This window comes from Erinaceus europaeus, chromosome 16 (assembly GCF_950295315.1).
Source record: "Erinaceus europaeus chromosome 16, mEriEur2.1, whole genome shotgun sequence".
Taxonomy (NCBI): domain Eukaryota; kingdom Metazoa; phylum Chordata; class Mammalia; order Eulipotyphla; family Erinaceidae; genus Erinaceus; species Erinaceus europaeus.
The window spans coordinates 75,408,713-75,431,845 of NC_080177.1; the positions used below are offsets into that span (position 1 = coordinate 75,408,713).

Here is a 23,133-nt window from a genome sequence, read left to right on the forward strand (position 1 = left end):
GTGGGGGGATGTATCATAAGTGGTGAGGCAGTAATGCAGTCATCTCCCTCTTTATGTGTCTATATTATTTCCTTTTAATTTTTAAAACTTACTTATTTACTTATTTATTTTCCCTTTTTGTTGCCCATGTTATTATTGTTGTTGTTATTGATGTTGTCGTTGTTAGACAGGACAGAGAGAAATGGAGGCAGGAGGGGAAGGCAGAGAGGAGGAGAGAAAGACAGACACCTGCAGACCTGCTTCACCGCCTGTGAAGAGACTCCCCTGCAGGTGGGGAGTCGGTGCTCGAACCAGGATCCTTATGCTGGTCCTTGCACTTTGCACCAAGTATGTTTAACCTGTTGTGCTACCGCCGGAATCCCTCCTTTTAATTTTTTATTGCCAACAGGGTTATTGCTGGGGCACTGCACCTGTGTGAAAAAGTCAACCCTTCCTGGAGAACAATTTCTTCTTTATTTTCTTTCTCTCTCTCTCTCTCTTTCTTTCTTCCTTCCTTCCTTCCTTCCTTTCTTTCTCCCTTCCTTCCTTCCTTCCTTCCTTTTTTTATTAGCTAGGATAGAGAGAATTTGAGAGGGGAGTAGGAAACAAAAGAGGGAGATACAAAGAGATACCTGCAGACCCGCTTCACTGCTGTGGGTAGGGCAGCAGTAGCTGGAGCCTGGGTCCTTGCACATGGTGATGTTTACACCACTGCCCACCCCACTCCCTTTATCATTCTTTGTCTCTCAATCTTTTGAAAAGAACTCTACTGGGAAATTAAGAGACTGATGAACTTTTTAAGGGGTAGGGGTAGATAGCATAATGGTTATGCAAAGAGATTTTCATGCCTGAGTCTCCAAAAAGAACTCCAGTGGGGACAGTGGAGTCATGCAGGCACTGAGCCCAGTGATCACTGCAATGGCAAGATAAATAAATAAGATATACTATACAAATTATAATATGTGTATAAGAGATAAGTAACATTGTCATGTATGTACATATACAATATATTTCAAACTCTAGACTTGTGCATCATAAACTTTAAATTTGTGCCTAATTATGTACACAGACATATGTACACTATTTACATATTCCTGAACAATAATATACTTATCCATGTCACTTTAGTCAGTCAAGAAAAGTATCTTATTTTCCTTTTTGAAAATATATTTTATTTGCTGGAGCTCTGAAGCTATAAAATGCCTTCAGTTGTCGACAAGATACTTATGTATTTTTCTTTGCTTTATAAAGTCAATATTGGGGCTGGGAGATAGCTTCCTTGGGAGGAGAAGCACCATGCTGCGTGGGCCTGGGTTTGAGCCCTAGGGCCGGCCATACGGCAGCCCTCACATCTGAGGAGAGCTCTAGTGCTGTAGTGTCTCTCACTCTGTCTCTCCCCATCCAAAAGAAAACAAACATGCGTGGAATTAATATATGTGGTAGATCCCAGCATCACACATGTCAAAAGTCCATTTTAAATTTAATGTTTAAAATGTTCACACTGTTAACACAGTTTTTACTCTTCCTCCTTCCCCTAAAGAGTGTTTGCTCGCTCGTATTTTGAGTTACACTTCTTATTTTCAAAATTAAATGAATAAAAAAAGAATCCCCAAATTATCTTGTATTCTCTTTCACAGCAATTGCTGCCAGCTTTTTGATCTATTTCCTTTCATTCAAAATTCTTCCTTCTTCTTCCTCCCATTTCTTCCTTTATATACTTTCTTCTTAAAACAATTTTGCCATAAGCATCAAGGTTTATATCTTGAAAATCATCTTTAGGATTATCCTTTCCACATAGCACTTAAGTCAACTTACTCAAGTACAGTAAATAAAAAATAAAAAAGCTTTGTGAGGCTTTGGCCGGGGGTTTAAACAAAGAGAGGCTTATTATATTGTGGATTATTTAGGTCCAGCAGAAACAGGCAAAGGGTCAAATATTGACTAGTCATGATGACCAAGAACCATGAGTCCATAGATAGGCTAGTTATCAGAGCTCAGCTACACGTGTTCAGGTCCCTGGGGACGAGGGCAGGCTAGAGCAGAAGGAACAGAGAGCACAGGAACAGAGAAGGTTTCCACCAGATACTTGCTTCAAAAACTTTCCACACACCCACAATCCCTTGTGGGTTTGTGTCTAGTCCCTTTTAAGGGACTAGACACAAACCTCAGCCTAATTACATTCATATCCCAACACTAAAGCACATATATTACAAAAGAGGAAAGCAAAAAAAAAAAAAAAACAAACAATGCTTAAGAAATCATGGGCTAGAATGATAAAAGGTAGAAACAAAATGAAGTCAGAGACAAGATTAAATCAAAGAAATTCTGTGTGTAGATTCTCTGGTGTCTCCTGAAATTAAGGCAGAGGTGGGGTCGTGTTCACATTCCACCGACTGGTGCAGCATCTTTAGAATGTTAATAATAAGACACCTCTGGGGGCCGGGTGGTGGCACACATGGTTGAGCGCACATGTTGTAATGCACAAGGACCTGAGTTCGAGCCCCCGGTCCCCACCAGCAGCGGGCGAGCTTTTGTGAGTAGCAGGGTTGCAGGTGTCTCTCTGTCTCTCTCCCTCTCTGTCTCCCCCTACTCTCTTGATTTCTGGCTGTCTCTATCCAATAAATAAAGATAATAAAAAAGTCTTTAAAAATAAAACATCTTTGCATTGTCCTTGATCATGATGTGTTATTCTTAGGTGTGTTATCTTTCAATATGATGTTTAACTATTTAAAACATTAGTGAAATATATATATATATATATATATATATATATATATATATATGGCATAGTTTTTTCCTTTTTTTTTTGGACTCTGTTATCAGGGTTTTGTCTCATAAAATTAAGTGGGTAGGATTTAATGTTTAATATTCTGGAACTGGTATAGCATAGTAATAATCTTGAACATTTGGAAGACTCACAGGGAATATCTGAGTCATCTCAGAAGGCAATTGATAATGTTTTTCCTTTCCTAAATTTCAGGTTATGTCTACTTTTTATTTTTTAGTATGATCATGTATATTCTTTCAGAAATCTATTCAGTTGAAAAATTTAAATTATATGAGGAGTTACTCTCTATATATCTATATGTATATTACAATTATTATCTTGACTTCTTTTAAAGTTTTTTTAAAACTTATCTTTATTTATTTATTGGATAGAGACAGCCGGAAATTGAGAGGGAAGGGGTGATAGAGGGGAGAGAGAGGAGAGACGCCTGCAACACTGCTTCACTGCTTGTGCAGTTTTCCCACTGCAGGTGGAGGACTGGGGGTTCAAACCTGCGTCTTTGTGCATTGTATCATGTGCTCTTAACCAGGTGTGCCACCACCCACTCCCTCTAGGCTTCATTTCTAATGTATTCTTTCTTGCAGCACTGCTCAGTTCTGACTTGTGGTGATGTGAGGGACTGTATTTGGATGTTGACTCCTCAGACATAAAAGCTTTTTGTGTAACTGTTGTGCTGTCTCTTTGGTCCTGTTGTATCATTTCTGATAATAGTCTTGAGATTTATTTCTTATATATGTATATATGTTATAAATTAATTCACCTTCTTTGTATTTTTCCTTTCTTTTCAACTGCAAATGTTTTCATCTCTTTTTAATCAGACTACTATTTTCACACAAGAAAATAATCACCCCTTTAGTTTCTTGTGCAAGGTTTCTGATATGTGATCCTTTTCCGTATCAGGTGTCATGCTCAGTTAACGAGACAGAAGAGCTCAATCCGCTATCACTGATAAAAAACAAACAAAACAAAACAAACAAACACCTTTAGATTGATCACTAAATTGTTCCTTAAAATTTTTGTTACTTTTGTTTTTGACAATCTTGACTATTGGTTCCCTGTTTTCCACAAAACGTTGTCATTCAGTTTGGCCATTTTAGTAATTATCTGTGTTGATGATGCTGTCTTTATTTTTTCTCTGCCCCATAAAAACTGGGGCCTTGTGCATGCATGGTTTAACTGCTGCCATACTGACTTCTTTTCATTAAAATAGATAGATAGATCGGTAGGTAGGTAGGTAGATAGATAGACAGATAGATAGATAGATAGATGAAGGGAGAAACACTACAGGACTGGACTGTCCCCTAGTGTCATGACATTACCATGTGCTGCTGTGTGTTAGGACCTGAACCTGAGCCATGTGCATGGCAAGGCATTGCACCCTACCTAGTAAGCCTTCTCTGACACAGTTGCCTTTTTATTTGAGTACAGAGCTTTCTCTCCTTCTCTCTCCCTCTCTTTAATTTTTTATTATCTTTAATTTATTATTATTATTAACATTTATTTATTTCCTTTTCTTGCCCTTGTTGTTTTATTGTTGTTGATGTCACCTGCAGACCTGCTTCACTGCTTCCACAATGGTTATGCTAAAACACTTTCACTCCTGAGGCATCTAAGAACCTTGGTTTAACCCCCAGCATCACCTTAAACCAGAGTCAAGATGCACTCTGATGAAAAAAATGGGGGAGGGCAGGAGTAGATAGCATAATGGTCATGCAAAAAGACTCATCTAAGGCTCCAAAGTCTCAGGTTCAATCCCTCACACCACCATAAACCAGAGCTGAGCAGTGCTCTGGCAATAAATAAATAAATAAATAAATAAATAAATAAATAATATGAGAGGAGAGAGAGAGAGAGAGAGCCTCTTACTGTACTGCTTCATCATTTGTGAAGCTCCCCTGTCCTGGTGGAGACCAAGAACTTGAACCTGAGGCCTGACACATGGCAGTGCATGTGTTCTGTTTGGTTGCGCCACCTCCAGGCCCTTGTGAATTTTCTTCTGTGTAAGCCTTTTTATTTTATTTTATACAATTTTAGTTATTATGTGCTTGTCTGTATTTCTGTTGCAGTTTTTCATCATCTTTTGATACACTATTTCTCTTCCTCCTCCTCTTCCTCCTCCACTACCTCCTCCTCCTCTCCCTTCTCCTCCTCCTCCCCAGCCACAGTGTTGAACTTGTTTGATTTCAGTGCTTTGGGACACGTCTCATTAAGAGAGACAATAAAGCAACACAGATTCCTCCTATACCATTGTGCACCTTCTTTGTGACTTCAGAATGCTTATTATTTATTTATTGATTTTTATTTATTCATGAGAAAGGAGGAGAGAGAGAAAGAACCAGACATCACTCTGGTACATGTGCCCCCGGGGATTGAACTGGGGACCTCATGCTTGAGAATCCAATGCTTTACCACTGTGCCACCTCCTGAACCACCAGAATGCTTACTTGTGTTTGGTGTCCGTCACATTCTCACAACTTATCCAGATGACAAGTTGTTCTTAATACTGATGTAGATGTACTAATGCCTGTAGATTCAGCACTAACCTATGAGATAAGAGGATTAGTGACTAATCCTAAGAGTAACTATGTCAGAAATAATGCAGGCGTATCTGTTTGGCAAAAGGCCCATGCTGAAGTCAGACTGTGGGCTATGGTTACATCCAAACGTTGGTTGTTGATGTATCTCTTGTATTTGTTTTCTGCTGTTATAGCTTCCTCATGTTTCTGGCTTGGTAGTCTTGTGGTACAATGATATATCCATGTTTGAAAATATTCAATAGTATAATTCATAACAGTTATTGTTTTATCACAGACTGTTCAAACAAGCAAAATTTTTCGTGAGAAATTTCTGTTTGAAAGCAAGGAGAATGTTATTTCTTTATATCAATGCAGGATCAATTCAAAGGTATGTATACTTCCATTCTGAATTCTGTATTGGTTGCTTTACCGGCCACAGTGCCTATATTATTTATAGTTACTCCAGAAATTATTTCCTGGCACAGTGAGACTCAGTACTCGTTTTGTTTGCTTGTTTACTTACTTATTTATTTATTTATTTTTGCCACCATGGCTATTGTTGGGGCTCAGTGCTGGCATCAAGAATTCACCTTTCCTGACAGCAATTTTTCCCTCCCCCTCTTTCTTTTTCTATTAGAGAGGACAAAGAGAAATTGAGAGGGGAGGAGGAGACAGAGAGGGAGAGAGATAGAGAGACACCTGCAGGACTTGCTTCATCCCTTGAGAAGCTTTCTTCCTGCACGAGGTGGAGTAATGAAAATTGAATTGAAACAATCCTTTTTTTTTTTTCCACCAAGGTTATCGCTGCGACTTGGTCCCTGCACAACCAGTCCCACTGGTCCTAATGGCCATTTCCCTCTTTTATTTGATTAAAGAGGGCGAGACAGAGAAAGAAAGGGAGAAGGGGGGGGGCAAGATGGAAATAGAGACATCTGTAGCATTGCTTCACCACTCATAAAGCTCCCCCTCTACAGGTGGGGGAGGGGGCCAAAAACTGGAACCTAGATCATTGTGCATGGCAGTATGTGCTGTCAGCTAAGTATACCACCACCTGGCCCTAATAATCTGTTTCTGAATCCTAGAAATTACCCATTTTACTTGGCAATTAAAAAATCGATGGAGTAGCTTTGCATACAAAAGCTTAAAAGTCGACAGACATAGATAGTAACAACAGTTACATAAATTAAAAAGTAACTTCACTGTGCCTGTACTGAGAGGAGCCGATGACGCGGGGATGGTGTTGAGAGAGAGGAGGCATTGCTGGCGCAGAACAGCTCCAGGGCTTAGGAGAAGTGGCATGTTTGTGTACAGCAAGTGCTGAGCGGCCAGCTGCCTGGGGCCTCATCCCTGGCATCCTGGGCGCCTCCTACCTGATGCTGACCTCACCTTGTGGTTCAGCATGGCCATATCTCCTTCTGCTGTTCCTTCTTGAAGTAGCAAACTCCCTGAATCATGTCCTGGGTGGGGGTGGGGGCAGGGGGCAGGGGGCATGATAATGACTGTCGTACCCATGTGCATCAGTCTGCCTGGGGCCACCACCTCCTACCTGATGCCAGTGGATGTGGGTGCATTCTTTCCCTTGTGATAGAAAAGCTGCAGGAAATGCCCCCTCCCTCCCACCCGAGTCTAGAGAAGCCACATGTGGGGTTTTCTCACTAGTCCAAGCTGAAGTCCTTTGGCTGTCATAGAATCAGAACAGTACGCAGACTCCTGAGAAAGGCCCCCCTCTCCGAGTGGGTCAGCTTCACCACCTGCCAGGGGACCACTGGAGGAAGGCACAGAGGTGTGCTCGGTGTACCTTGCACACATGGATGTTGAAGGATGAAGGGCCTATAGGTGGAGCTGTGCAGCCTGCCTCAGCTCCTCTTAGCTCAAGTACTGAAGAACCAGGTGGGAAGAGGCCACCCAGTCCACCATCTTGTTGGCAATCTCAGCAGCATAAAGAAGGACACTAGAGAGTCAGGCTGTGTCTCAGACTGGATACCAAGTGGGCCTGCTCCAGGGAGGCTGCACCCGTGGGATACAGGCCTTGAAGCTGTGGGTGGGCCAGGGAGAAGTGGTCCAGTGCCCTGCCCAGTTCTACCAGTGCCACTAACTGCCCTCTGCTGCAACTGGGAACCTGGGATGAGTGACTCCTTGCCTGAGTGCTGAAGCATCTTCCTTCAAATACAGAATAATTTCTCTGTCCTGTCAAATATACTAGAAAGAAAAGGGGGAGGGGAGAAAAAAAGAAAAAAAATGGCCACCGTGAGTGGTGGATTACTTGTAGTGTTGGCACCAAGCCCCAGTGATAACCCTGGTGGCAATTAAAAATAATAATAAATAAAAACAATTAAAAAAAGGAAAAATAGAAGAAGAAATGAATGTTCACCTGCTTAGAGCAGCACAATTTGTAATAGCTCAAGCTTGGAAGCAACCCAGGTGTCCAATAACAGCTGAATGGCTAAAACTATTGCAGTAGACAGAGGGCGATAGACCCCAGTTCCGTCAGGACTCGGAGACAGAAGAGGATGGCACTTGGAAATAGTAATAGGTGTGGGGGGTGACTTAGAAATGAAGAGAAGGGAGGATAAAAAAATGGGCAAAAAAAAATTTGGATAGATATAGAAATAATAGTCAACCCATATCTGTGACCTTACGGAAACTACTGCCGTTTCCGATGGAGGGAACGGGGGACCCAGAACTCTGGTGGTGGGATGGTGTGGCATTGTGCCCTTGTTATCTTATGGTTTTGAAAGTCAGTATAAAATCACTAATACAAACTGGGAAATGTTATGCATGTACAAACTATTGTTTTTACTGTCGAATATAAAACATTAATTCCCCAATAAAGAAATAAAAAAATCACTAATAAAAAATAAAGAAATTGTGATAAATACATACACACACACACATATATATGTATATATGTATATATATATATATATAAGATGGAATACTATTAAGTCAACAGTGTTGAAATCATCACCTTTGTGTCATCTTGGATAGGACTTGAAGACATCATGTGAAGTGGGATAAGCCAAAAAGAAAAGGGCACATAGCAAGTGATCTCACTTATAGGTGGGACTTAATTCATAGGGACAGGGAGGGAGAACGCAGAGTGAAACTTGGACCGGGCATGGTGTACTGTATATAAAAGAAGACTCTGGGGGAAAGAGGGAGAGAGAGGGGCTGAAGAGAACCTTGGGGTCCGGGTGCTTAATGATGTAGACGATTCTAGCTTGTGGGTGAGAATATTCTGCAGAGAACTTTTCAGAGGGAGATGGGAAAATGTTCCCACGTGACAAGTGATTGCACTGTAAGCCATTACTCATCACAATAAAAAAATGAAAAAAAAAGGAGAAAGAAATGAGTGTTCAAGGGATAGTAGTCATTCCAGGTGCCACTAGCGCAGTGCCAGGAATAAGGCAGCCGGTGGCATTGTAGCTTGGGCACGTGCACCTGTGTGCCTCACACTAGTAGGGAAGTTTCAGCACGTGGCAGGCATCTTGCACAGAGCAAGTCCTCGGCAAGTGCTTGTCAGGTCAACATTGGCGAAATGAACTTCTCCATCCTTTCCTCAATTAACAGATACGTTTTAAGTTTTGTGTTTTTCTGTGATATCAGTGATTTTTTTAAAAAACCTGTAAGAATCTGTATATTAATCGGTATCTTATTCTGCGAGTTTATTTCAACAGTTAACATTTGCTAGCAATGCTATGTCTTCAGTTTGTTGAATCTCATCTACAGTCATGTATATTTGCCATTTGATTATTTCACAGCCTTCCTTCCTGGGAAAATCGCTCTCACTTAGCAACATTGGAGATTTCTCCAGTAGACAGCTTCCACCTCTAAAGGTATGATAAGTTTTCAGTTCTTATTTTTGAAAAGAGATGCTTTTATTTCTAGCAGTAATCATAACACAGGCTTTATGTTTGTTTGTGTTCTTGAAATAGTATAGTCAATGGATTAGTCCAGAGTTAATTGAAACTTTATAATCTAGTCTCCATCAAGGAGATCCTGAAAGATTGCAGTTTGTGGTAACAATTTTAAGATTTTCTTTTCTTATTTTTTTCCCTCCAGGGTTATAGTTGGAGCTCAGTGCCAGCACCATGAATCCATCGCTCCTGGAATTCATTTCTTTTCTCTCTTTTTCCATTTTATTTGATACGACAGAGAGAAATTGAGAGGGCAGGGTGGGGGGAGATACAGAAGGAGAAAAAAAGAGAGACCCCTGCAGACGTGCTTCACCATTTGTGAAGCATTGCCTTGAAAGTGGGGAGTGAGGGCTCAAACCAGGGTCCTTGCTCACAGTGGTATGTGCACTTAACTGGGTACGCCATCACTCAGTCTCCTAAGATTTTCAGTGGATTTTAGGAGTGTCACATGTTTATAGTTTGCCATTACCCAAATTATAATTAAGTCACTTACAGTATTGGCCTATACCTGCACCAGGCTCACAGTTTTCAGGCATTTTCATGACCGCTCTTCCAGTTTCATCTTGAGCTTCTCAATAAACAAGTGAGAACAGATGTTACTCTTGCTTCTCACATGAAAAAGCAAAGTTCAGAACTGGCACTTAAACCAAAACCTCTTCTTGCCGTTTTAAGTGTACTTTCCTCTGTGTCAATAACTCACAGATCTTTTTGACTTGTTGGTTCTTAGCTTCAGTGCTATGAACATTGAGTTCCCAGCTTCTGTTTTTCTTCCTGAAATCTGACAACTGACTTTGTTCCTTATTTCTAACATATATATATATATTTAATTTTTTATTTATAAAAAGGAAGTACTGACTAAACCATAGGATAAGAGGGGTACAACTCCACACAGTTTCCACCACCAGATCTCCGTATCCCATCCCCTCCCCTGATAGCTTTCCTATTCTTTAACCCTCTGGGAGTATGGACCCAGGGTCATTATGGGATGCAGAAGTGGAAGGTCTGGCTTCTGTAATTGCTTCCCCGCTGAACATGGGCGTTGACAGGTAGATCCATACTCCCAGCCTGTCTCTCTCTTTCCCTAGTGGGGAAAGGCTCTGGGGAAGTGGAGCTCCAGGACACATTGGTGGGGCTGTCTGTTCAGGGAAGTTTGGTCGGCATCATGGTAGCATCTAGAAACTGGTGGTTGAAAAGAGAATTAACATACAAAGCCAAACAAATTGTTGACCAATCAGGGACCTAAAGGCTGGAATAGTGCAGATGAAGAGTTGGGGGCCCTCTGTTTTGTAGATAGCTAGTAGGCATATTTTAGTTATATTCCAAAGGGCCTGTGGCTATACTAGTTTTTGTTTATTTATTTGTTTGTTTTTCTTATTTCCCCTGGGCCTGAAATCTGATACGCAGGTGGATCCAAATTGTTATCTGGGGAGATTATGTCATAGCTGGAAAAAGGACCAGAAAGCTGCATCAGGGGAGAGAGTAGCTCCCTAATATGGGAAGGGTATATAAATATTGTTGACTGTAAACCCCATCGATTTGATATGATCTGGGGCCCATATCAGCTTAGGAGCCTATGTGACCTCTGCATCCCTGTAGATCTGAGCTCACATTCTGTGGTCATGAGTAGGAACATTCCAAGCTACCCCAATATCAGGACCCATCATCCTCAGGTGGATGTATATTGAGTATGTTGTCCATTCTCCCTTCAGAGGATGGAACATTCTCTACCATTGCTGATCCATCTAACTTTTTTAAAAACTTACTTAAACTGAGCCTTCTTTCTGTTCCTATTGAATCTCTGATATCCTTCTTTCTTTCTTTCTTTTCTTTTTTTGTTTTGGATATTCTTCTTTCTAAGTTTTTAATTCCTGTTTTGTACTCTTCTACAATGATATTATCTTTTAAAAATATTTTAATATTTATCTATTCATTTATCCCCTTTTGTTGCCCTTGTTATTTTATTGTTGTAGTTATTATTATTGTTATTGATGTCATCATTGTTGGATAGGACAGAGAGAAATGGAGAGAGGAGGGGAAGACAGAGAGAGGGAGAGAAAGACAGACACCTGCAGACCTGCTTCACCTGTGAAGCGACTCTCCTGCAGGTGGGGAGCCAAGGGTTCGAACCGGGATCCTTACCCCAGTCCTTCATTAATACTATCTTAAGATCTTTTGAGATATAACTGAAATTAACATATTAGGTTCAGCTGATCATCATAACAATTTGATGTATGTACATATATATGGCAAAATGATCTCAAGAAATCTTGTTAACATCCATCACTGTATAACTGTTTTTTTTATAGTGACAACTTTTAAAATATAGTCTATTTGCAGTTTTCAAATATATAATGTATATTATTAATTATAGTTACCCCAGTATATGTTACATTCCTGGGCTTATTTATTTTATAACTGGATGTTCATGCCTTGAACGCACCCTTACCCATTTCACATACCTTCCATTCCCAAGTTTGGATAACCACCAGCCTTTTTCTCTGTATTTATGAGTTCTTTTACTCTTTTCTTTTTAAAATCTAGTTTATTTATTAATTAATTGATTGATTGTATTGAGAGGGATAGACACAGAGAGACAACAGAACACTGCTGCTCTTTGATTTGTGCTAGAGCTGGGGCTGGGGATTGAACCTGGGACCTTAGAGCCTCAGGCATGAAAGTCTTTTGCATAATCATTTGGCTGTCTACTCAGCTCCTTTTCTTTCTCCTTGTTCCTCTTCCTCCTCCTTTTTTCCTCCTTCTTTCTTTTAGGTGGAGAGCGAGGCAGAGAGAGTGGGAGACCATGGCACTGAAGCTTCCTTCAGTGTGGTTGGGTTTGAACCAGGTTTGAACCTAACAAAGCAGAACTCTCTCCAGGGGAGCAATTTTGCCAGTTCATGAGTTCTCCTCCTCCTCCTTTTTTTTTTTTTTTTTTTTTTTTTAAAGATTTCACTTACAAGTAAGAGCAGATAGCATTTGTATGTATCTGTCCTGAGTTAGCATTTCACTTAGCATAATGTCTTTCAAGGTCCCTCTGTGTTGTTACACATGGACAAATTTTCTTTTTTCACAGACAAGTGGCATTTTAGTGTGCATGTAAGCACCACACTTCCTTTATTCATTCATATTCACTCACTGATGGATACTTAGGCTATTTCCTTGTCTTGGATATTATAAATAATATTGCGATGAAGGGGGAGGGCATGTAGTTATCACTTCAATGTAGTGTTTTCATTTTCTTTTTTCCTTACCTGTTTGATAGGTTAGAGAGAAATTGAAAATGGAGTGGGAGATAGAAGGGGACAGAGAGACACTGGTAGTACTTTCTTCATGCTCTTGAAGCTTCTGCCTTGCCGGTAGGGTGTGGGGGGCTTCAACCTGGGGCCTTGCGTCTCTGGTTTATAGTGGTGCCCATTTTTAATGAATTGTTTTTCTCTTGCTGTTGGATCATGGAGTTTCTTCTGTATTGTGGATATTATCCCCTCACTGTACAGAAGGCTGGTGCATATGTTCTCTGTTTCTGTTGTCTCCCTTTTCACATTTTGCTGATTTTGCTACGCGGACGCTTTAAATGTTACAGACTTTCACTTGAATAGTTTCCTTTTGTTGCTGATGCTTTTGGTGTCATATCTAAAACTTGTTACCCAGTAGTGTTTCCCTTCATATTTTCTACTAGTAATTTCAGTTTTGGGTCTTACATTTGAGTCATTCATTAAGTTTGGATTATGTTTTAGAAGTAGTGTAAGATAGACGTCCCGTTTCATCATTTCCCATGAGAATAGCCAGGCTTTCCGGTCCAACTCATTGGAGAGGCAGGCCATCCTTCCCCCTTGGCATATCATTGGTCGCCTCATCAAATACCACTTAACCGTGTATACATTAGTTGATAGCATATACATGAGATAATTTATGGGTTCTCAGGTTTTTGTTTGTCTCCAGGGTTATCACTAGGGCTTGGTGCCTGCACACTACAAATCCACTGCTCCTGGAAGCCATCTTTTTTCTCTTTTGTTGTCCTTGTTTATCGTTGTTGTTATTATTATTGTTGTCATCATTGTTGGATAGGACAGAGAGAAATGGAGAGAGGAGGGGAAGACAAAGAGGAGGAGAGAAAGATAGACACCTGCAGACCTGCTTCACAGGTGGTGAAGCAATGCCCAGGCAGATGAGGAGCCGGGGGCTTGAACCAGATTCCTTCCACCAGTCCTTGCGCTTTGCTGCCATGTGTGCTTAATCTGCTGCACTACCGCCAGGCCCCAGGTTGTCAATTTTTGTCCCATCTAGCTATGAGTTTTTATGCTAGTACTCAGTATTTTAATCACTATAGTTTTATGATGTTTGAAATAAGAAGTTGTTAATATACCCACCTCTTTGATTCTCTCTCAGAATTGCTTGGACTAACTGGAATCTTTTTGTGAGTTCCTATTAATTTTAGGATTCTTATGTATTTATATAAGAAATGCTAACCAAAATTTGACAGGAATTACATTGACTCTATGGAGAATTTTGGGTGCATGGACAGTTTAATATTATTATTTTGACACATTTGTTTATAATTTATTCAGTTTCCTTCATTTCTGTCCTACAGTTTTCAGAATATAGTTTATGTACCTATCAATATGCCATATAGTCAACAAAATTATTTTATTTTTATTTTATTTTATTTTGGTCATTGCTGGTGCTTCAGTGCTCTGGATTAACTTTTTCAGACGAGAGAGAGAGAGATAGGCACACCATAACACTGAAACTCCCCACCCCCCACTTGTGCTTTGCAACTCCCATGTGGTGTACTGCAGGATTGAACACTGGGTTGTTCTAGCTCTCCCCCGCCAAGAAAATTGGATCAGTCCTGCTAATTTCGTGGCCGCTTGGCCCCGCCCCAAGGAACCCTGAGAGGGTGCCAGAGTTCCAGAGTTAGAGAGTTGCAGAGTTGCAGAGTAAGAGAGTGCTTGGCGCCATGGGGGGGAAGAAGCAGCAGAGTTCTGTTTGGTGATTAGTTTGGTTTAGTTTATGAATCGCTGTTCCAGAATAAAGAAATACATCTTCCCTGCCCAGCCGTATGTCTTTGGTTGTCTCTGTTACCCGCCCGTGAAGCTAGCCCAGCCAGCTAGAGCCTCCGAATTTTAACAACATTCAAGTATATATGATTTTAAAATTTTCAGAGACTTAGAGATAGTTCACCTGGTAGAATTCTTTCCTTGTTAGGCATGAGGCCCTGGGTTGGGGCCCTCAGGACCACATGGGGTTACCATGATTAGGGGAGAGCCCCCCCATAGATGGATAGGAGAATGCTGTAATCTCTCTCTTTTAAGTTTTTATTTATAAAAAGGCATCTCTTTTAAGTTTTTATTTATAAAAAGGCAATGCTGACAAGACCATAGGCTAAGAGGGGGTACAGTTCCACATAATTCCCACCATCATAACTCCATATCTAATCCCTTCCAATGATAGCTTCCCTATTCTTTATCCCTCTGGGAGCATGGACCCAGGGTCATGGGATGCAGAAGGTGGAAGGTCTGGCTTCTGTAATTGCTTCCCTGCTGAACATGGGCGTTGACAGGTGGATCCATACTCCCAGCCTGCCTCTCTCCCTGTTGGGGCAGGGATCTGGGGAGGTGGGGTTCCAGGTGTAGTGTCTCTTTTTATATGAATATAAGAACAAACCTAAACATTTTCAATAGTAACAGCTTAGGAGGTGATGAAGCAAGTGCGTGTCAAAATGAGGTCTGAAGTTCAACCCCTAGTAGAGCATATGTCAGAGTCATGCTGTGGTTCTTTCTCTCTCATAAATAAACAAGTAAATAATTCAATAAAAATTTTAAAAGACTTTTTGGTAACATGTGCCCTCAACTGGGTGAGTCACTACCCAGCCCCTTAAAAGACTTTTTTTGATAGTGACCAAGTACATTAATAGTAATTATAACTGGAATTAATTTTTTGCCTTTTCCATTTTTTGTTTGGGATTAATAGTTGGTTACAAGATTATCAGATTACTGTTTCTAATCTACACCACACCCATCACCAAAGTGTTGTGTCCCTACTCTGCCACCATCAGAGTTCTCACCAGTCTTACAGTTTGTTTCTCTTTGTTTGTTTGTTTTTCTCTAAGGTCATGTGTATCAGACCTCTAGATTCCACAACGGACTGAAACCATCCTGCAGTCGGCTTCATCTCTTATTCTGCTCATCATAATTACCTCCAGTTCCATCCATTTTGTCTCAAAAGACATAGTATCATCTTTTTAAACTGAAGGGCGAGATTCCATAGAATCTATATCCCATCACTTCTTTAGCCCGTCATCTGTTGATGGGCGTTTAGGCTGCTTCCAGTCTTTGGCTACTGTGAATATTGCAGTTATGAACACAGGGGTGCAATATGTCCCCTCGAATTTGTGTTTGAGTGTCCTTTGGATAAATGTCTAAGAGTGGTGTCCATGGGTCGTAGGTAATGGGATTACTTTTAAGTGTATAGCAACTAAATTAATTTCCCCCCCTGATTTTTCATTATAAGAGAATCAAATCTGCAGTCGAATTGAGGAGCGAAGAGACACTTACATATCCACTTGACATCAGGGACGACGCGAAAAGTAACATAAAAGAGCTATCTTTCCAGAAAGCAATGGAGCTGGAACGTCGGCTGACAGAAGAAGAAAAAATCAAGGAAACTGTGAAAGGAAATATAGACACCATCCTAGACAACTTGCGGAAGTCTAGCAGTTGGAGATACATGCCTTACTCTCTTATTGAGGCGTCTAGACAAGCTGGCATTACTTACATCGTTTATCCCAAGAGAAAGAGGATTAAACTGAAGAGAAAAATGAGATTTAGTAAACTTTCAATTGTGTATGAGGTGTTATCCAGACCTCCAAAACATCTTCAAAGGTCTTGTTTAATTGACAGTTTTTATAGTTTGAGAAGTGTCTGGTGGTTTTGATGACTGATTTTATAATTTCATCCATTGAAGTTGTTACTTTATTTAGCACTAAGGATATCCTGAATTCTTAGCTAAGGAACTTACCTATCACTTCCCCTCCCCCTCGTGTGTGTGTGTGTGTGTGTGTGTGTGTGTGTGTGTGTGTGTGGTGTGTGTGTGTGTGTGTATCTCCTTTCTTTCTCCCTCTCTCTCTCTTTCTTTATCTCTTTATCCCTGTCTCTCTCACCAAGTCTTTGTGTAGGGACAATGTTGCTATACCTGGGAGATATATTTTCCACTAAGAGAGGGAGAGAGAGACAAAGAGAAAGTGAGAAAGAAGAGAAAGAGGAGACACCACAGCACTGGAGCTTCCTCTGATGTTCTGGTGCTTCCATGTGGTTCTGAGGTTCAAACCTGTTGTGCATGCAGGGCTTGAAATGTACCTTACTTGGTGAGCTATCTCTTGAATCTGTACCTCCTATTTGCAATATGTAAGTATTTAGTGGATGGTTTCAACCATAATTTAAAGTTATGAAGTAAGACTTAGTCTTACTTTTAATTTTCAGTTACTGATTTTAGTAATTAATCTAGATAAGTTATTTTTTCCCCCACTTACTCAGGGATGAAAACATACAGAAATGATTAAATTTTCATCTTTCTTGGAGGTAATCGTAGTATCTAGCATGACTTAGTATGTGGAGGGGATTAAAATAGCAATAATGAAATTTCAGATGTTATTTTTTATATATTTTTTGTTTTTATTATTGTTATTATTATTGCTGTCATTGTTGTTGGACAGGACAGAGGGAAATGGAGAGAGATGGGGAAGACAGAGAGGAGAAGAGAAAGATAGACACCTGCAGACCTGCTTCACTGCCTGTGGAGCAACCCCTCTGCAGGTGGGGTGCTGGGGCTCGAACTGGGATCCTTGTGCAAGTCCTTGTGCTTCACACCACCTGCGCTTAACCCACTGCGCTACCGCCCAGCCCCCTCAGATATGTTCTTATTTAAGTGTTCAGGACATCACTTTATTTTTTTCAAATTTTATACATTTATTATTAGATAGAGACAGAGAGACATTGATAGGTGGGGGGGAGAAGGAAAGAGACAGAGAGACACCTGCAGCCCTGCTTCACCACTTGTGAAGCTTCTCCCTTCTGCAGGTGAACCCTGGTCCTTGTGCACTGTAATGTGTGCTTAACCAGGAGCTCCACCGCCTGGCCCCAGGACGTAACTTTCTTAGGACCTAAATGTTACACAAAATAGCTTCCAAAATGCGCTGGGCTTTATATCTCTTTAGATATCTCTACATGACAAGGAATTTGTTACATTTCTACATTTGTGCAAAGCAAGGACTTTCCTGGTGATATGTAAACAATAGATATTGTATTTACTTTATTGTTACAAAGACTTGCTGGTTCAGAAGAAGGGTTTGGTGTGATTACTTATTGTCTCTTACTAGTCTGGGGGATAACCCAGTTTGAGTGTGAGAGTGGACCAGAGACTGATTTTAGTGGAGAATGCCACTTTAATCCCAAATTCTTTGACTGTTTGTTTTTACCAGGTTACTGCTCAGCTTTTGCTTATGATGGTGTTGGGGACTGAACCTAGGACCTTTGGTGCCTCAGCTAGGAAAGCCTTTTTACATAACCATTGTACTATTCTCCCCAGTCCCTTTACTTCTTAAATAAGTTTTCCCTGCAACATTTTTTGTTAACACATCTTTAGAAGATTTTAAGTAGGTCCTTTAAATTACTTTTAAAATTATTTTATTGAGGACTTTACAGTTGATAGTATAGTTGTTGACACATGGATATAATTTATTATTATTTTTTTACTCTTTTATTGTTTTATTTATTTATTATATACAGACAGATAGAAATTGAGAGGAGAGGAGGAGATAGAGAGGGAGAGACGGAGAGACACCTGTAGTCCTGTTTCACCACTCGTGAAGCTTTCCCCTTCTTGAACCTGCATCTTTGTGCACTGTAATGTGTGCACTTAACCAGGTGCGTCGCCTCTTGGCTCCGGATATAAATAAAAAAAAATATTTACAGGCAGATATAATTTTTTTATCCCCTTGTGATAAGTGTCTGCAAAGCTCTCACCCCTAACTTTGATCCCCTCGTGATTATCATCAGGGCCCCAAATCTCCCTCCCACCAAACCCCTCCTTGCCTCTCTCCCCAGAGTCCTTTACTTGGATGCAATAAATCAACATAATTTAGAAGCCATGTCTAGTAACCGACAAAATATTTGAGTGTTTTGGAAGATTTTGGGAAAATTCATAGCTAGGTTACCTTACAAGGAACTTCCTCATGGGGCCCAAACCTGGTCTCCCTGTCAAGTGAATGGTTCTGGACAGCAAGTTGCCTCATGACCAAGAACTTGGTAAGATGTTGTAAGTCCCCACTATAGCTGGTGAGGCTTATGCTCAGAAGACCCACAAGTTCTTCATTCATGTATGCCAAAGACCATCTTATTTCATTAGAAAAGGGAAAGCTATCAGGGGATGGGATGGGATATAGAGATCTAGTGGTAGGAATTGTGGAGTTGTATCCCTCCTATCCTACGATTTTGTTAATGTCTCCTTTTTTAAATAAATAAATAAATTAGAAAAAAAGGTATTTATTTATTTATTTTTTAAAGTATTTTATTCTTGAGAGAGATGCAGAGAAAGAGAAAGACACAGAGAAACACCAGAACACTGCTTAGCTCTGGCTTATGGTGGTGTGGGGGATTGAACCTTGGACTTCAGAGCCTCAGGCATGACAGTCTCTTTGCATAACCACTATGCTATCTATCCTTGCCCAGAAAAGGTATTTATTAATATGAGAGATAGGAAAAGAGAGAGAAAGAGAACCAGAGCATCACTCTATTAAATGTACTACCTGGGACTGAACTTGGGACCTCCTCCTTGAGAGTCCAAAGTTTTTTTTTTTTTTAAACATTTTTTCCCTTTTATTGGGGGGGGATTAATGTTTTACATTCAACAGTAAACACAATAGTTTGAACACTTGTAGCTGAGCTCTGATAACTAGCCTATGGACTCATGGCTCCCGGTCATCATGACTAGTAAATCTTTGACCCTTTGCCTGTTTCTGCTGGACCTCAATAATCCACAATATAATAAGCCTCTGTTTGTTACTGTACTTGAGTAAGTGAGGGATTACTTCTGGGCTCTCAATTCTATTCTACTGGTCAGTGTATCTATTCATGTTCTGAAAGTCCACTTCACCAACTGCTAGAATATACTTTATCTCATTTCTAAAAACCTGTAGTCATTTAGTCATTGCTACTGATCCTTGTAAATTAAAATCCTGTGATTACCTTTTACCTCTGTTTTTTTTTTTTTTTTAATCTTGTGGTAATTGGATCCACACTGTGGTGATGGTACCCACCAGCTCCAGCTAATATACTAGAAATCTGTTTAAACATAGTGTTCTAGGTAAATCTGATACATGCTGAAGTTCAAGAATCACTAGGCATATGACAGAGGAGTTCTACCCAAGGCTGCATCGGTTAAGGCCAGCAGCCACTGATCCAAGATTGCTTTTATGGAAGACTTGTAACAGTTGTAGTTTCCTGAGAAAATCATGAAATCACAATTGAGTGGCTGCTTAAATGAGATCTGATACAATGTCTGAGGTCATGCCACAGGGTAATCACTGAAAGATCTTTTTGTTTTCTTCTCTTTTTCTTGCCTCCGGGGTTATTGCTGGGGCATGTAGGAGAGGGCAGAGTCTTTCAGACTGAGGAATTTGACAGTCTCTTAGCCAGTAATGGGAAGATGAGTGGAATTTGGAGATCCAGAATTCTCAGCCTCCTTCATGTTTGCCTAAATTCTTGCAGTCAGTATTTTAGTTTCCTGTTCCTTTCCTCATAACTTCATTACCTGACCAACAGAATTTAAGAGATTTGAGCACTGGACTTCTTATTTGCTCTATTGGAGAACAGAGCAAGGGTCCTTGCTCTTGTGGTTATAGTCTATACAGATGACTTTTACTCTCCCAGGGAGGAGAGCAAGATGGAGAAGAACAGAGATGAATGTGGTAACAGAGAGAAATCATATCTGGCACAGAAAGTCTGCAAAGTGCAACAGTCTTGAGGTTTATTCACAGGTGATATGGCTGAAGGTTTGGTAATTGAACAGTGCTACCAGAGGTAGGTGCTGGGACCCCAACCTGCCGCTGTGTAGACCATTTTGCATTCTAAGTACTAGAAGAAACTCTCCAAGGGTCTGATTTACATTTGTTGAAAATGTAAATATTATTGGTGTTGGCTATGGAAATTAATCTGAAGATACCTCAAAAAATCAGAGAGAGAGAGAGAGAGAGAGAGAGAGAGAGTGTGTGTGTGTGTGTGTGAGTTTCTGGGTATCAAACCCTAAATACAAGAAAACCAATTCAAATACACACTCCCGTTTGTTGCAGCATTGCTTGCAATAGTCAAGAACTACAAACAACCCAAGTGTCCACACACTGATGAATCAGTAAAGCTGATGCAATATATGTACACAATGAAATATGTTACTCAGTTTTTTTTTTAAATTTTTATTTATTTATTTTCCCTTTTGTTGCCCTTGTTGTTTTATTGTTGTAGTTATTGTTGTTGTTGGATAGTACAGACAGAAATGGAGAGAGGAGGGGAAGACAGAGAGGGGGAGAGAAAGACACCTGCAGACTTGCTTCACCACCTGTTAAGGGACTCCCCTGCAAGCGGGGAACTGGGGGCTCGAACCGGGATTCTTACACCGGTCCTTGCACTTTGCGCCACGTGCGCTTAACCGCTGCACTACCGCCCAACTCCCATGTTACTCAGTTTTAAGGTAGATGAAATCTTGTCATTTGCAAGATAGATGGATCTAGAGGGCTTTGTCCTTACTGAAAAGAGTCTCTCAGAGAAAGACAAATAGCACACAATTTCACCTACACGTGGTATGTGGAAAAATCAAACAGGTGAACATAAACAAACAAAAAGACTTTTTGATTGTAAGACAGATGATTGTTTATCAGAAAGCAGTGGTGAAGATAAATCATGACACAAGGATCAGCTGTGTAATGAAAGATGGAAATGGGCTTTCAGAGCCACCAAGTTCATTCACCTGGATGTTGTGCCAGGTTTGTCATGAGTCTGACCCAGGTTCGAGCCTGGCCCCCGCCACTGTACAGGACGCTTCAGTGCTGTAGTATTTTTCTTTCTCTTCCTCTGTCTCTCTGAGATCTGATGAGATCGGGAGTGTTCAGGTGGAATGGCTGTAGACTGTCTGTCTCTGTCTACTCTTGCTATCTGAAAAGATTAGAGTGACAAGAACAACAACAAATAATCATAGTAATAGTAATAAATGGACTTTCAGTGCTGAACTTAATATAGTATATGCACATGCTGATTTTCAATGATGAACACAAAGTCATATAATATTATAATGTGATATTCAAATAAATAAGTAGTAATGGTGGTTGACATGTGGAAAATGGATTAAAGAAAAGGGAAAGAGTAAAATTTTATTTTAATAATAGAGAAATAGCAACTCTGTGTTGGTTGGTGAGTTCCTTTCTTACTTATAGAATAATTGTGCTTCTTTCATTGAAAGGTCAGTGTCTCATGGAATCCTTCCTGGACAGAAGAAATTCCTTAACAGGATTCCACTCTATGATCGCCATTTTCTGTCTCCCAGCCTACCTATGATTTTAGATTTTGACAAATTTGCTCAAAGCAGGGGAGGAATTCCAAAAAATACTAAGCCTCGGACATGGGCTCTCAGTTTATTCTCTTCATATAAGCATCAGAGGGAAAGCACAAAAGAGAAGCTTTTTCAAACCTGTGCTGTTAGAGAGGAGCCTGAACAAGAGCTGCAACCCAGCCCGGAACTGAGTGATTCTCTGAGTACTGGCCTCCCTCTAGAGGTCACCGAACATTATAAATCTGAAGTGAAGCTACTGACTGAAGAAATAAACAGGAAGAAAAAATATCCTGCATTTTTATATTGTAGACGTGGAGCAATTTATAGGAAACTGGGAATGTTACAGAGTGCCATGAGTGATCTACAGGAAGTAAGTTTTATTTAGTCAAACAATAACAATTGACACTTGGTTCTAATTATATGCATACTTCCCCCCCCCTGCAATTTTCAACAGGACACATGGTTTTTTGTTTGTTTTTTTTTTTTTGTAAAATTATAACTATTGGCATTTTTCAAATAACAACAAGTACAGGTTTTCTGTCCAAGTGGGAAGTACTGTTTTATATTATACATATATGGTCATTGGTGTCAACAGTATTGAAGACATTTATTTGATAGAATATCTTCCTTTAGTGGTCCGGGAGGTGGCGCAGTGGTAAAGCTTTGGACTCTCAAGCATGAGGTCCCGAGTTTGATTCCCGGCAGCACATGTGCCAGAGTGATGTCTGGTTCTTTCTCCTCCTATCTTTCTCATAAATAAAAATGAAATCTAAAAAAAAAAAAAAAAAAGAATATCTTCCTTTAATACAACAACTTGAGTTTATACATTTCTAGGCTATTCGCATGGAACCATTGTTTCTCAATGCCTACTGGCACCGACATTTCATTTATCTCTTTCAAGATAGAATTAGTGAAGCATTGGATGACTTGAATTATATAAATAAATATAATAAAAACAATGCAGGTATGTTATCTGTGCCTACAATTACTTATATCTTTGTCTGAGCTTTTATCATTCAGTGGGATTGTAGAGATAAAGTGACCAATGTGTCTCCTAAAAGTGTGATTTTTTCCCCCCCAGGTTAAATGTCTACTGCTATTGTAAATGTAATGCTCTTATGTTCCTACATTTTCAAAATACTCACAATGGTTTAAGATGTTCATATTCTTGGTATGTGTTACACTAAGTTTATTCCTTACTACTCATCCCACAAGAAAAGTGCAAACTTAAAAAATTTTAGTTGGGAGGGGGACAGTGAGTGGTAGCACAGCAGGCTAAGCGCACGTGGTGCAAAGCTCAAGGACTGGCATAAGGATCCTGGTTCGAGCCCCTGGCTCCCCA

General features: G+C 40.2%; 1 protein-coding gene across 3 annotated transcripts in view; it reads left to right on the plus strand.

Moving 5' to 3' along the window:
- TTC6 (tetratricopeptide repeat domain 6) overlaps positions 1–23,133 on the plus strand; it is a 201,418-nt gene that overhangs the window by 126,656 nt on the left and 51,629 nt on the right. For all 3 annotated transcript variants that reach the window (XM_060175452.1, XM_060175454.1, XM_060175453.1), the window contains exons 9-13: positions 5,579–5,671; positions 9,045–9,119; positions 15,708–16,078; positions 21,702–22,161; positions 22,626–22,755. In XM_060175452.1, the coding sequence (XP_060031435.1) occupies positions 5,579–5,671; positions 9,045–9,119; positions 15,708–16,078; positions 21,702–22,161; positions 22,626–22,755 (1,129 nt within the window). The remainder of the gene's footprint in view (positions 1–5,578; positions 5,672–9,044; positions 9,120–15,707; positions 16,079–21,701; positions 22,162–22,625; positions 22,756–23,133) is intronic.